The sequence below is a fragment of the Ochotona curzoniae genome, unplaced genomic scaffold (assembly GCF_017591425.1).
Source record: "Ochotona curzoniae isolate NIBS_2020 unplaced genomic scaffold, NIBS_Ocur_1.0 contig_3332, whole genome shotgun sequence".
NCBI lineage: Eukaryota > Metazoa > Chordata > Mammalia > Lagomorpha > Ochotonidae > Ochotona > Ochotona curzoniae.
Genome location: NW_024465816.1, coordinates 1,391,719 through 1,405,004, shown reverse-complemented (window position 1 = coordinate 1,405,004; position 13,286 = coordinate 1,391,719). Strand labels below are relative to the sequence as shown.

The 13,286-nt window shown below is 41.2% G+C and overlaps 1 protein-coding gene across 4 annotated transcripts in view; it reads left to right on the top strand.

Moving 5' to 3' along the window:
• Nucleotides 1-13,286, top strand: part of FRY (FRY microtubule binding protein) — a 432,396-nt gene that overhangs the window by 276,719 nt on the left and 142,391 nt on the right. For all 4 annotated transcript variants that reach the window (XM_040979819.1, XM_040979817.1, XM_040979818.1 and 1 more), the window contains 4 exons: nt 100-268; nt 2,750-2,842; nt 2,937-3,035; nt 4,554-4,655. In XM_040979819.1, coding sequence (XP_040835753.1) covers nt 100-268; nt 2,750-2,842; nt 2,937-3,035; nt 4,554-4,655 — 463 coding nt within the window. The remainder of the gene's footprint in view (nt 1-99; nt 269-2,749; nt 2,843-2,936; nt 3,036-4,553; nt 4,656-13,286) is intronic.

The following is a 13,286-nucleotide window of genomic DNA, read 5'->3' as shown; positions in this document are numbered from 1 at the left end:
CTATAAACAAAAATCAAGTGGAAAGATGCTTATTTCACTTTGTAAATTTGAGAACAATCCTACCCACTGTTTGATAAATCACTTCTGTTCTCTTCTTAGGTTCCCTGCTGTAAAGAAGAAATTTATGGCAGAATTAAAAGAATTACGGCATAAAGAGCAGAGCCCGTATGTGGTTCAAAGTATTATCAGCTTGATAATGGGAATGAAATTTTTTCGAATCAAGATGTATCCAGTGGAGGACTTTGAGGCCTCGCTCCAGTTCATGCAGGTAATGTCTTGTTGAACTTAGGCAAGGGAATAGCAGCTGGAGCAGTTTCCTTAGTCCAGTGATAGACCTGCAATGTCGGAACCTGTTAGATGGTCGCTGACTTTCAGTGGTCCGATTTACAGTTGTCTGGCTTTGCAAGAGTGTGAAAGCATTCACCATTCAGTAGATATCCTCCTGTACATTCTGAGTTGAGGTCTTTCCCATGCTGGTATAATGCAGTCCAGTCCTCTGCACCCTGTTAGGGTGGCTCCATCGAAAGGAAAAACAAGAGTTAAAGGTGAGAATGCAGAAAAATTGAGACTTTATACACTGCTGGTATGGATGTAAATTAGCACAACCACTTTGGATAATGGACTGGGAGTTTCTCAAAAAGTTGGACCCAGAATTACCATGTGATCCAGCAATAACCCTGATTATGTAGTCAGCTCTTAATGCACAGGGAATCAATTCCTGGGCCCACTATGTTTATCAGAATTCTTAGATACACACATTATTACTTTAAAAGATGTGGTATTACATATAACCTACACCTATTATCCTATATACTTATGTCATTTCAAGATTATTTATGTTATCTCCTATAATGTACATGAGGTGTAAATAATTATCTTGTACTTGTTAAGGGGAAAATGACAAGAAAATAGTCTTTACATGTTCAATACAGATAGAATCACGATAGGCCTAATAACCTAGTACACATTAACAACAACCTAACATTTTGTTTCCCAGCGTTTTCAGTCTGCTCTTGGGTGAATCTATGAATGCAGAGCCTGTGGTTATGGAGGCCCAACTGTATGCCCAATAGAAGTAAAAATATGCATCCCTATTAAAATTTGAATACACAAATGTTCACAGCAGCATGATTTATAGTAAATAAAGTAGAAATAACCCAAATGTCTGTAAGCTAGTGAAAGGTAAACAAAATTGGATTGTCCATATGCTAGGATAAAAATAACAAACTACATGCTTTAACATACATGATTCTTGACAACATTGTGCTAGATAAAAGAAACAAGACACGAAAGATCACATATTACATGTTTTCATTTATATGAAATGTACAGAGTACAAACCCACAGAAACTGAAATGAAATGAACCAATTCCTGTGTCTGGGTGAAGGGATGGATAAGGCGATAGACTGCTAAGGAGCCTATAGATTCTTCTCGAGACCATTCACATGTTGTAAATTTGAGTGTGATAACATGAACAATTGCAAATATATTAAATGCTGATGAATTGTACCCATTAGATAAATGGTAGTATATGAGTTGCAACTCAAAAATGAGACAGACTTTGTCTATATTTCGGGTCTAAATTCAGGCTCTGGTATAGATGAGCTCTGCAACTTTGGCCAATCCTGCTACTGTGTCTGCAGGTGGCAGTGATGGCACTGACCTTCAAGAGTGGTTCTAGCAAGCATTAGTAAAGGGTAACTGTCCCGTTATTTTGTATCCCACTCACTGATGAATTAATAATGCAGGTGTCTATGTAATTAAATGACAACATATGTGAAATAATTGGGCAAAGAGTCACAGTCCTGGAAACTGAAATGCTCCATTCTATTTGAGAAAACGGTCTCTGTGACTTCCCGTGTTGGCCTTACCCGTCTTGAGTTGGAGGTATTGCACTGAGTACTTTAGGAATTACTATCAGTGATTGTCCTGATGGGAACTGAAAAAAAAAGATAATGTAGATATTAGTGAACGTATCATTGAGTGCCTATAGAATTGGACTCCTGAATGAAAATAATTAGCCGATATAGTCCGTGGTATGTTATTGCCAATGAGACCCAGAAGGAGGAGCTGGCAGAATTCTGGGCAAGCCAGCTCACCAACAGAATGAGCCCCCTGAGAAACCAAAAGTGCCCTACAGGATCCACTGGCAAAGGTATCCTTGCCCAAGGAAAACTATTCCAAATGTTTCCCTACCTGAGCTGGAGAAGAGAAGCATTCCAGACTCGCTTATGAAACTATCCGAATAATAAACACACCTAAAATATCAAGATGGACAAGTAAACAGCTCTGTGCCCAAGACTGTCAGGCACAGGGCCTAAAAGAAGTTTAATATCTTCAACCTCCTCCCATGTTTACCTTCCCTGGGAATTAGTATTTGTGGGCTAATCAAGAACTCGGGGCCCAACACACAGTAAGTAATCAATAGGAATTTGTTGGAAGTGAGTGATTGAATGAATCAGCTAGAAGTTCTGTGGATAAGGATGTATGCTTGCTGGTTGAAGCTACCCTATCTTTTTCAGAACAATCAACTGAGATAGAAGTAGAAAGAGTGAAAAAAACCAGCTTTACTATCACCGGAGCCATTGCACACATTTAGATTTCAAGATAAATGTATCCACTGATTTTCCGTCGGTTTTTATGGAAAATTTTATGTTGAGGTGGATGGAATATGAGCCCCTTAGTTTAAATGCGTTTTATTTGCACATTTCCATCTACTCTTCCTTTATTATTTTTTCTCCTTCCTAGGAATGTGCACATTATTTCCTGGAGGTCAAGGACAAGGATATCAAGCATGCCTTGGCTGGGCTCTTTGTTGAAATCCTGGTCCCAGTTGCTGCTGTGAGTTACCTTGTTATTGCTATGAACTGTTTCTAATTAGATTGCCAGATCAACCCCATCAGACACGTGTTGTTTACATGCATCTCTCTTTCAGGCTGTTAAAAATGAAGTGAATGTTCCCTGCCTTCGGAATTTTGTGGAAAGTCTGTATGATACCACACTAGAACTTTCTTCTCGAAAGAAGCATTCCTTGGTTAGTAATTCTGAGAAAATCCAAAGCACAAACAAACTGCAAAGACTAAAACTCCTAAGTCAAGTTGATTAAGGATTCTGTAAATGGGAGAATTAGCTATGGCTCCTCAAACACTAGAGCTCTCATGTAATGCTGCCCATGATTGAGTCTTGATACTATTAGAGGTTAGGCTGTGTTTCTCCAAGGGCCCCTACTGGTTCTAGAGATGCTGTTGTTTATTGTTAAGATTGGCTTAACTTGATTTTTGTTTTAATTTCTGGGAATTTTTTTTTCTGTCTGAAGTTTATAACAACAGCTTTTCAACCACCTGGAGTCTCCTCTGGTTAATTTCTATCCTGAATCACAATTCCAAGCAGAGAAGGGGGTTGGGAAACAGATAGTTGCCCAAAGCAAAGGCTCTCTAAAATCTTGAAAAACAATTATGGGATGACTTCAATACAAAAGGACAGCACAGAAAATTGTTTCAAATTACCACTGCCTTTTACTCTCGGTGATATGGAGGCCCTAGTTTAAGGGCTAGGAAGTATATGGTAGCTGTAATGATGGACAGGCAAAAGCAGTTGGTGTAGGTGGCTGGTGACCTGCGTGGCTGGCTGGTGTCCCAGCACATAAACATCACTACCATGAGTTGAGCAGCTTTTCAGGTAGGAAAGATGACTATCCTTGTTTGTCTACATGTCTGTTGTCCTTACGATAACTGCAGGCAGATTACTGATGGACAGTGGAGTGGTGCTCAGTCATAGCAGTTCAAAGCTCATTAAAGTTAAGGTCATGAATTTGAACATTGAGTCTCATCATTGTGATTGTCCCTTGCTAATTCGAGTTAGTAGATGACCCAATTATGTTTTTGCTTGAATCTTTACTGTACTTAAATTTGGGTGACGGAAAAGGTATCCAGAAGATGTATATGCAAAAGAAGGATGGGTGTGTGTGGTATGATGTATTAGCTTTTCTATTTGCTCCAGTTGCAGTGGGAAACTGGCCCCATTAGACAGGAAAAGCACAGTAGTACCTCTGTTTATACAGCCATAAGCAAATTCCTCTTGTGGTTAAATTTGTCTTGGTAGAGTTTACCAAAATGTAATAACAGTTCTTTCAGGAATCTTCCTTAATTATAGGAAGGTTGCATGCAAAAGAAAATATATACACCTACCCCTAAGACAGAGACAAACTAGTGCATGTTTATGTGTGAAACGGCCAATAACATTTATGAGATTAGAGTGCCTTTCTGCTTTTAATTTTTTTTCCAGTCATAGAGGTTGATCTATAGTGCGGTGTTTTTAAGATTTGTGAGTGCAGACTACATTAGGGAATTACATTTCTGTCGTACTGAATAAGAAATGTATTGTTATAAACTGTGATCCTGGAAGAGTTCATCCCCACCGTTATCAGCAAGCACCTGTGAGCTACCCAGCAGCCACCTCCTCATCCCGGCCTGCCTGGCCAGAGAGAAGATGTCCATGGTGGGTGCGGGGACGGCGTGTTACCATCCTATGACCTGATCTCCTTTCTTCTCAGGCTTTGTACCCCCTGGTGACCTGTCTGCTCTGTGTCAGTCAGAAGCAGCTGTTCCTGAACAGGTGGCACATTTTTCTCAACAACTGCTTATCCAACCTCAAAGTTAGTATCTTTTTTCTTGTTATTTTATTTTTTTGTAAAAATCAATAGTACCCTAATTGGACCAGGATATGAAATTCAGGGAGTGATTGTGGATGTCTGTGCTATTGGAATGAAAACGTCTAATAACGTCTTATTCCTTAAAGAGTCAGTTTTAGAAAATGAGTAGGGATAAAAAAAAAATCACTTAGATTTGGTAAAATAGATCTGATCTGATAAGCATCACTTTAAAAAGGTAGAATTAAAAGCCCCCTTACATGCATCTGCTCTCAGTTTATCAAATAATTTTAAAATAAAGACCACTATTAACTGATGGAAATGTGTGAGTTTATTTTGGAAGCTCACATAAGTCTTCCATCATTCCTCTGTCCCCTCCAGTCCAGGAAAATATTTGAAGATTTAAAAGCTCCATTCAATCAAAGGATTGACCTAGCACACTGAACAAGGCATGCTGCTGTCTCAGTCCTTTGTGACTATTGGATGGAATTCTGTGCGAGCTACAGGGCAGCCTGTTAGTCCCAAGCGTTGACCGCTCTGTAGCTGGTAGAACACGTACTGAATGTCAGCTGGCATGAGGAACAAGGTCATGTTCCTGGAGACCCAGGAGTCTACAGTTCAGATTATGATTAGGTTGATATTGGTTGATAGGACTGGAGTGATACATTGGCAATTTTTCTTACCTGTGGATGAAAAAGAACTAAAAATCATCCTTAAGTGTAAGTACAATTAGAATGAATTTTGCACACTCATTGGTAGTTAAGATGCAGTTCAATTTCCTTTACTGGTTTGATTTTTGCTGTTTGAGTTTTGGAATCTAAAATCTTGTATCTGTTTATACATGTTACCTTGTTTTTTTCCTAAAACATTTTCATTTGGTGATGTGGTTAAGATTATGTTATTTTAGCATTTACCATAATTACACAATAATGGGCATTAGGCACTCTCTCAAGCACCAACCATGTACTGGCTCTAAAAGCTGATTGTGAAATCCAAGATTAGAATCATTCGTTTCCTTCAAGTTGGCAGTGAAATATAATAACAGTGGATAGAGAGTTAAGCTTTTAAGTGCTCTGAAAAATGAAATGCATTTCAAGGTTATCAACTGTTACACAATGACCACCAATTTCAGGTGCTTCACTTGAAGGGTTGTTCTTCTGTCATAAAATGCTACCATACAGCCCAGTCTCCTTTTATTATCTGCCCAACTTTTAAGTTAATCCAGTTATTAGTTGTAGTAAAGTTAGGCTTTTTCTTTTATATTTTATACAAATAGAAAAGTGATAGTTCTGTTCAAAAAAAGAGAAATGGGTAAAAATTCTGGTTGTTGGTTGTTGTTGTTTTTGGTCGGTATGCTTAATGTATCTTTGAATTTTTGGTTGGAATCAATGAATTTTTGAGGTTGACATTTTGGGGTTGTTATGACAATGTATTCTTATAGCCAAAAAGGCCAAAATGTTCAAAGTTGTTTTTGAAATGTAGAAGAGCATCTGCTTCAGAGTTTAATTGCTTCACAGTTAGAAAACTCTTCAGAATTCTTTTTGCCAGAAAGACATAAAAAGGGGCCTGGACTCTGCGAGTATTTCCCTGTGTAAATAATGTCACACATACAGAATTTCTGGGAGAGACGGTAAGATCAGAACATGTGGGTTGGGCAGTACTGGAGAGAGGCAGAACCACATTCCAGAATTCAGAACAATTCATCACACGATTGTTAAATGCTCCACTATTTGTGTGAGGTATTGCAGGAGGAACTGGAAATGGAAAGGGTGGAGAAGGCAACTTTGTAAAAGTCAGACAGAATGAAGTCTTACCTGAAAGAGCTAAGCGTTTCACTGGGGGATATGTAAGGAACTTTGATGGGGCGTTAAAGATTGAGAGTACAGAAACACCTTTGTAATTTTTAGAGGTCTCATGTCCAGGGAAGCATGAAAGAGGTAGTTATGAGGCAAAGTAAAGGCAACAATATTCTGCTTTATGGATCATAAGCTATTGGAATTCATTCCCCAAAGCTAACCGATATCTAAAAGTATCTGTGATGGGTTTTGGTGGTATAAACATTATATTGCATATACTTACATCTAAACCCATTAGGAAAGTGAGTAGGATCCTTAATGAAAACTCACTAATGTGTAGAAGACTTTCTAAGCATCGTCAGTGTCAGTAGAGTATAAGAGCCTGGGGGAAAATGAACATGGCTTCAGAAGGAAGCGTTGTCTTCACTGCTTTAATACTTTATGGAATTTAGACCTACCCTGTCATTTCATTAGAGATCACCCACCTACACTGTACCCCTATATACCTTCCAGCCACTTTCTCTCCTTGTAGCCTCATCCCACTCCAGGTGTTCAGGAGAGTGAGCCTAGTGGTTCTAGTCCTGCACTTGATCTTAGCTAGCATCTTTGGTGTAGTCAGCACTCATTTAACTCATTTAGCCAGAGACAAGTGTACTTCAAGAAGTTGGTGAAATAAAACTAGAATTCTAGGTAATGTTTATTTTGGTGGAAAAATCTTTGAAATCCATGCAAAGAGTCTTCAGAAAATTCATGGAAGATACGTATTATGAAAAAGAGTCTGCATTGACTTCATTTTTTTATACCAAAAAAGAGCAATCATTTAATTCTATTTTTCAATGAGCATCTGAACTCCCTCCCCATAAACACTATGCCACCATCAAACCCTGAGAAATTTATAGCACTTTCTCACCAGAACTTTCACATCTCTCCAGAACTCTTCTTGAGCAGTGATAACCAATATTTATCTATCTATGTATTTTTGTCAAAATCAGTATATTGGGCTCAAAGAAAACATGATTAATTTGTTTCCTGTCTGGCATACAACACCCAATTCTGGGGGGGAAAAAGAGAATATGTTTTGCTTTGAATAGGTCTTTTAAAATGTAACATTTATTGTGCTCATAAAAACTGATTTATTGTCTTTTAAACTACAATTGGTAGGATTTTTAATGTATTTTTATTTTATTAATCTTACATAGTTGATCAGGACACAAAGGATCAAGGGTTACAGGAAAGTGGGTAAGATCATTGTTTCCACACTGATATCATTTTCCCCCTGTACCTGGAGTAAGGGGAGAAACAAAGGGAAAAGCCTCACACAGCCTCCCACCCATCCCAGGTCCCCAATGTGGGGCATGTTCCGAGGTTCCTGCTCAAGCAGTTTTGATAGTTCAGTAGTTCTGAATTGCTGCCAATCTCGCCATTCCATGCACGATGAAATCTTCAGAATCCACTGGCTGACATAGTATTTTCATGGTTGGAGTTCTGAGATCAGCAGTTCAGTTGGAGGGATCTCCAAAGAAACTTTGTCTGAGGTGACCCCAGATCTGATTCTTGTGTGTGCTTGCCAGTACAGGGTCCCGCACAGTCTGTCACCCCAGTCAGCTTATGCACATGCTGGTCATTGCAGTTGCTGGGTCAGTTCTGTTTCCAATTTTGTCTTCTATGCGAACTAATGGTTGTTGCAGCCACCCGATCCTACCCACTTCATACTTGGTCCTCGCACAAACCAGTGGGAGCTGCAGCCTAGTTGGGGCGACTCCCCATAACCCCCACCAGGCCTGCATCCTACGCTGGTTTTCATGCTTGCCAATATATACCGCAGACTTGTCCAGTCTGTCCCACATCCCATTTAGCTCTCATACATGTAAATGGACATTGAAGCCTAGTTCAACCCAACCAACCCTCACCCACTCTAATTTATGTTTGCAACAGTCAGCCAAGCCTGGTTTTTTCTCTGATCTAGCTCTCATGAGGCCTAAAGGTATTGTAGCCCTGCCCAACCTGGTCTGCCCCTATCCCAACTCACGCTCGCCAGTGGGAATGTCTGTCCAGCTGGGTTGCCCACATTCCCTCTGCTGGCTTTGCTCCCTCCCTCCCTAATTCTCACATGTGCTGTTTGGGCGCTGTGGCCACATCTGGTACGGCTCACCTCACCTTGGCATTCTGTATTGTGCACTGGTTTTGGTTGCAACCAAACCTGGCATGACCCACACTCTGTTCTGGTGCTTGGATTCGCCAGCAGATGATATGAAGTAGTTCAATCTGGTCTGCCCCCGACCTATGCCAAATGTATGCCAATGGGTATCTTTCTCTTGCTTGTTCTGAGTTACATCCTATCGTGGTTCTTGCATTCACCTGCAGGGACAGTGTCCCGACAGAGGAGTTTCCTAAGCTCCTCCATCAAAACCTCTCCCAATGCCAGATCTTGTGCATACTGGTAGGTCCATGGCCAGCCCTACTTAGTCTACCACCTGTGCAGGCAGGACCAGTGGCCTTTCCTTGCTGGGCTTCAAGCCATTCCAGTTCTTACTGTTGGATGTTTCAGCCCAGCCAAGGCTCATCCATACCCAGACACTGCTCACACGTGGCTCAGTAGGGGCAGAGACCTAGCCTTGTTCGTCCTACATCTACCTATGTTCTCCAGAACACCAGATGGTGCTGGCATCTATCCCGGCTAGGTGCAACCAGCCAAGGTTCACATTTGTGCCAAGGGAGATTGTAGCCATATCCAGACCAGAACGCAGCCCCCCCACTCCAGCCCCTGCACCCTGCTGTGGGAATCCTAACCCAGCAAGGATATACTCTCACAGCTCACCAACCGAGTCTATTCCCAGTCCTAGACTGCGCACATGACAGTGGGTCATCTGAGCCAGTTGGCTTAGCCCCTCACCTGTCTCAGCCTTTGCTTTGATGCTGTGACTTAGTATCCCTGGCTCATGCAGACCATTTGGCGTAAGAGCCTGGCTCGGCATGACCTGTGCTCCATCCTGATTTCTGTTTTTCCTTGTGAGTTAAGGTTTGCTCAGCCCACCCCACTTTCTGTTTTAGGATGCACATTTGGGTACTGCTGCCTTGACCTGCCCAGACTGTTCGCAATTCCTTTATCCATAAGTGATGGCAGGTTCCATGGTAATACCTAACTCAGCCATCACCACCCCAACTCGTGAGCTAACCAGTGGGACTTGTATTTCCACAGTGTTGGGCCCACACTTCCCCCACAGAATCTACCCCCTCCAACCTGGTTCTCTCACATGCCAGTTAGTGTCCTGACCCTACCAAGTGTGACACATCCATTGTTCATCACTCAGTCAGGTACTAGCACCTACCCCTGCCAGACAGGCGCCCAGCCATAGCTTTCATGTGGACTGGTGTGTGGCAGTCAGTGATGCTCTAAGCTAACAGTCCATCTCAGGATTCCCATGTGGGTTGGTGAATCAGTCTGGCCCAAATAGATCTTGTGGACTCTCCCCTCCAAACCACCAGGTCTCAGTCCCCAAGCTTGCCAGAAACTTCTGACTCCATCACTGGGAATTACCCAGGAATTATTCCCTCACCAACACTCACACTGGCCTTATCCATGGATCTCTCTAGGCAGCAGTTACATACCCTAAAAACCCCAGTGCTCGCCACCAGCGGCCAGCAGGCAGAGCCTTGTGCCAGATAGGCACATCAACTGCCCAAAGCCTAGGACTTGGTCACTACTTGGCAGCAGTGACCATGGCCTGAGTCCCCAGCAATGGGTCCAGCCTGGCTGGGGCACCCCTCTAGCTGCCACACTGCAGGAGGCTCCTTTCACCCCAGCCCCCCAGCTGAACACTGCCCTAGCTCTTCCTGCCACAAGATGATAGTGGCAGAGTGGAGTTAGGACCTTACTCCAGTTCCCAAGCTTCCTTCATAGTGTATTTACCATGAGGGAAGAAGTCTCTTGGGCCTGGAATCCCCTAGGACTTGGTTATCACTTCGCAGTAGTGACCATTGCCTGAGTTCATTTGGGAGGGTTTTTACATTTATTTTGCAAAAATAAATACAGTAGATGTGCGAGGCTGTGTTTCATAATAATGTATTATGAAAAGAAAAAATGGTGAAGAGAAATCTCAACCTCAGAAGTTAAGAAATGCATTTGCTGTCTGTCGAGTAAGGATAGCAAACACTGTTAGCTGGAGATTTGTTCTCTTTTGAATTTTTCTAAATTTTATTGGAAAGGCAGATTTACAGAAAGATAAAGATCATTCATCTGCTGGTTCGCTCCCCAGATGGTCACAACAGCTGGAGCTGAATTGATCTAGAGTGAGGAACATCTTCCAGGTCTCCCATATGGATGCAAGATCCGTAGGCTTTGGGCCATTCTCCACTGTTTTACCCAGCCATAAGCAGAGAACTGGAGAGGAAGTGGGGCAGCCAGGACATGAACCAGTGCTCATATGGGATGCCAACACTTGCAGGTGCCAAGATGAGCCAGTTGAAGCGTTGCTCTGGCCTCCTGTTCTGAACCAGACCCCACAGGTTACGCTGAACTCTTCCCCATTCTTGCGTAGATTTTATCTATGTTTTGCTGAAAGTTTTGCTCTGGTACTAATACTTCTGTTTTCCTGAAAATTTTGCTCAGCTAAGTGTCACCCAGCTTAGCTTCATAAAGAAACCAAATTGCTGTGAGAGAAAAAGAAATAGTTTTGTGCTAGATTTTATATTCATTCATGTATCTACTAAGTCCATTGGTCAGCAGTAAGTCTCCCTGGTACTGTGAGTAAGTGATGGATAGCAAGGGTCCCTGGTTTCTTAGGCATAGTTTAGTGGAGGAGACAGAGATAAGTGAGTAAATGAGAGGAAAAAAAAAAAACTTTCCAGTAGTGATAACTGCTTTAGAGAAAACTGAATAGGATATTGTGACAGAAATATATGATCAGGGATGGCAGGCAAGGAAGGTACAAGCCAGGTGCTTGAGTTCCAGTAAGAATCTCAGCACAAAGTGTGCCTGCCACAAAATCACTGGATGAAATTTGTTTTTTGAACTTTGGCAGTGTGTGATAGTCACAGTGATGTGTAAGAAGCTTTTAAAAATTATTCTATGACACTAGTAATGTTTTTAATATTTTTATCTTACAAATGGAAGCACTGAATAAGGTTTGAAAGATTCCACAGTAACTACCTGTGTGCATTAAGATGGATGGCATTACTGCTGTTCTTGTAGGTACCAAATTTAATCAGCATGACATTAACTATATTGTGAATGAATATGTGGTTTGCGTGTCTTTTCCCAAAAAGTTTAAAGCCAGAAGTATTTTAGATTTTAGTATTTTTCAAATTTTGGAATATTGGAGACTTGTTGAGCATACCTACAATGAAAATCCAAAATTCAAGGATGTTTGATTATGTCAGTGCTCAAAAAGTTTGAAATTTTGGAACATTTCAAGCTTTGAATTTTCACATTAAAGATGCTCAGTCTGTAGTATCGGGTATAGGATTAGAATGGAGTATTGTTTCAATGTTGACCTCATTTTTGTACCATTGGGTAAATGTTTTATCATCTATGTTCCAGATCTATCAGAACAAAGTCACATTTCAAAGTAAAATTAATAATTTCTAATAGCACACCTAAACTTGACCTAAATATTAATGATCAAACCCCCTATTGTCTCAGACAGCTTTGTCAGTGAACCTCAGGGCCCAAAAGAATATAGAAATACATTGTTATTTAGTCAATGAAGATGCAGAATCCAATGAGAGAAAGGTCTTTGTCCTTGAAGCAGAGAGCTTTGCCACAGAAGTCAATGTTCTTACGCAACTGTTATGAATGTCAGAGTCATGAAATTACAACTATACTTGCACCATCTCTTATGTTAGCTGCTAAGGGAATACTGGGACAAATGAAGTCCTCATTTACAGAAGAGTACAGTCTAGTAGATCCTAATGGTATGTTTGAACAGCCTCCATATTAAGCTGAAGCATTAATGCTCAAAGATTCTGCAGCCAGATTGCAGAGGTCCAAATCTTGACTCTATTTATTATTTATGTTTCCTTGGGAAATTTGTTTCAGCTCTCTGCCCTGACTTCATCCTCTATAAAACGAGACCAATAGCAATATCTGTTCCACACATGACAATTAAATGGCAGGCATCATTGAGAGTGCTTGCTGCAGTAATGTTGTAATACACACATTCCAGTTTCCAAGATAGCAAAACTTAAAATTCTACTCCTGTTCCAGCTGTTGTTCACTAATCTTCAGATTTTGAGGAATTCATTAGGGCCCCTCTTAATTATCAAATCCCTAAATTAACAACATGTGAGGGGACTCCTGGAATACCAAAATGCCATACAATGTAAGACATTGATTACTATTACTATAATATCAAAGATTAACTTCAGCTAGAAACCAATGGTCACTTCCTATTCAGGTTCTGCATAGAAAGAAAACCTTGCTGGTGCCCCAAGGTTTTGAACTACTCAAATAAGTTTTGGTTTTAATGTTCTATCTGCTCTTTGTAGTCCCTGAGGATACAAAAATGAATCAAAATGCGTGGAGCTCACAGTTTGGTGGGAAGCATTCAAGAAATAAGATGGAATGATACTTGAGGAGACAGAAGCAGAGGCATTCAACAATGTCTCTGTAGGATGCAGGAAGGAATGGAGAACCAGGAGGAGGAGAATGTAAGAGGGAGTGCCATCCAATTGCAACTTCCAAGGAGTAAGAACAGGCAGCCATTCCAGGCCCAGGGACTTGTAGGAGGGTGGGGCAGTGTGGCGTGCACCTGCTACAAGGAGGAAGCAGGAGCCAGTCAACCAGAGGCTTCTCACTTGCCACGTTATAGAATTTAGATGCTGTTCAGTAAATGATTAGAAA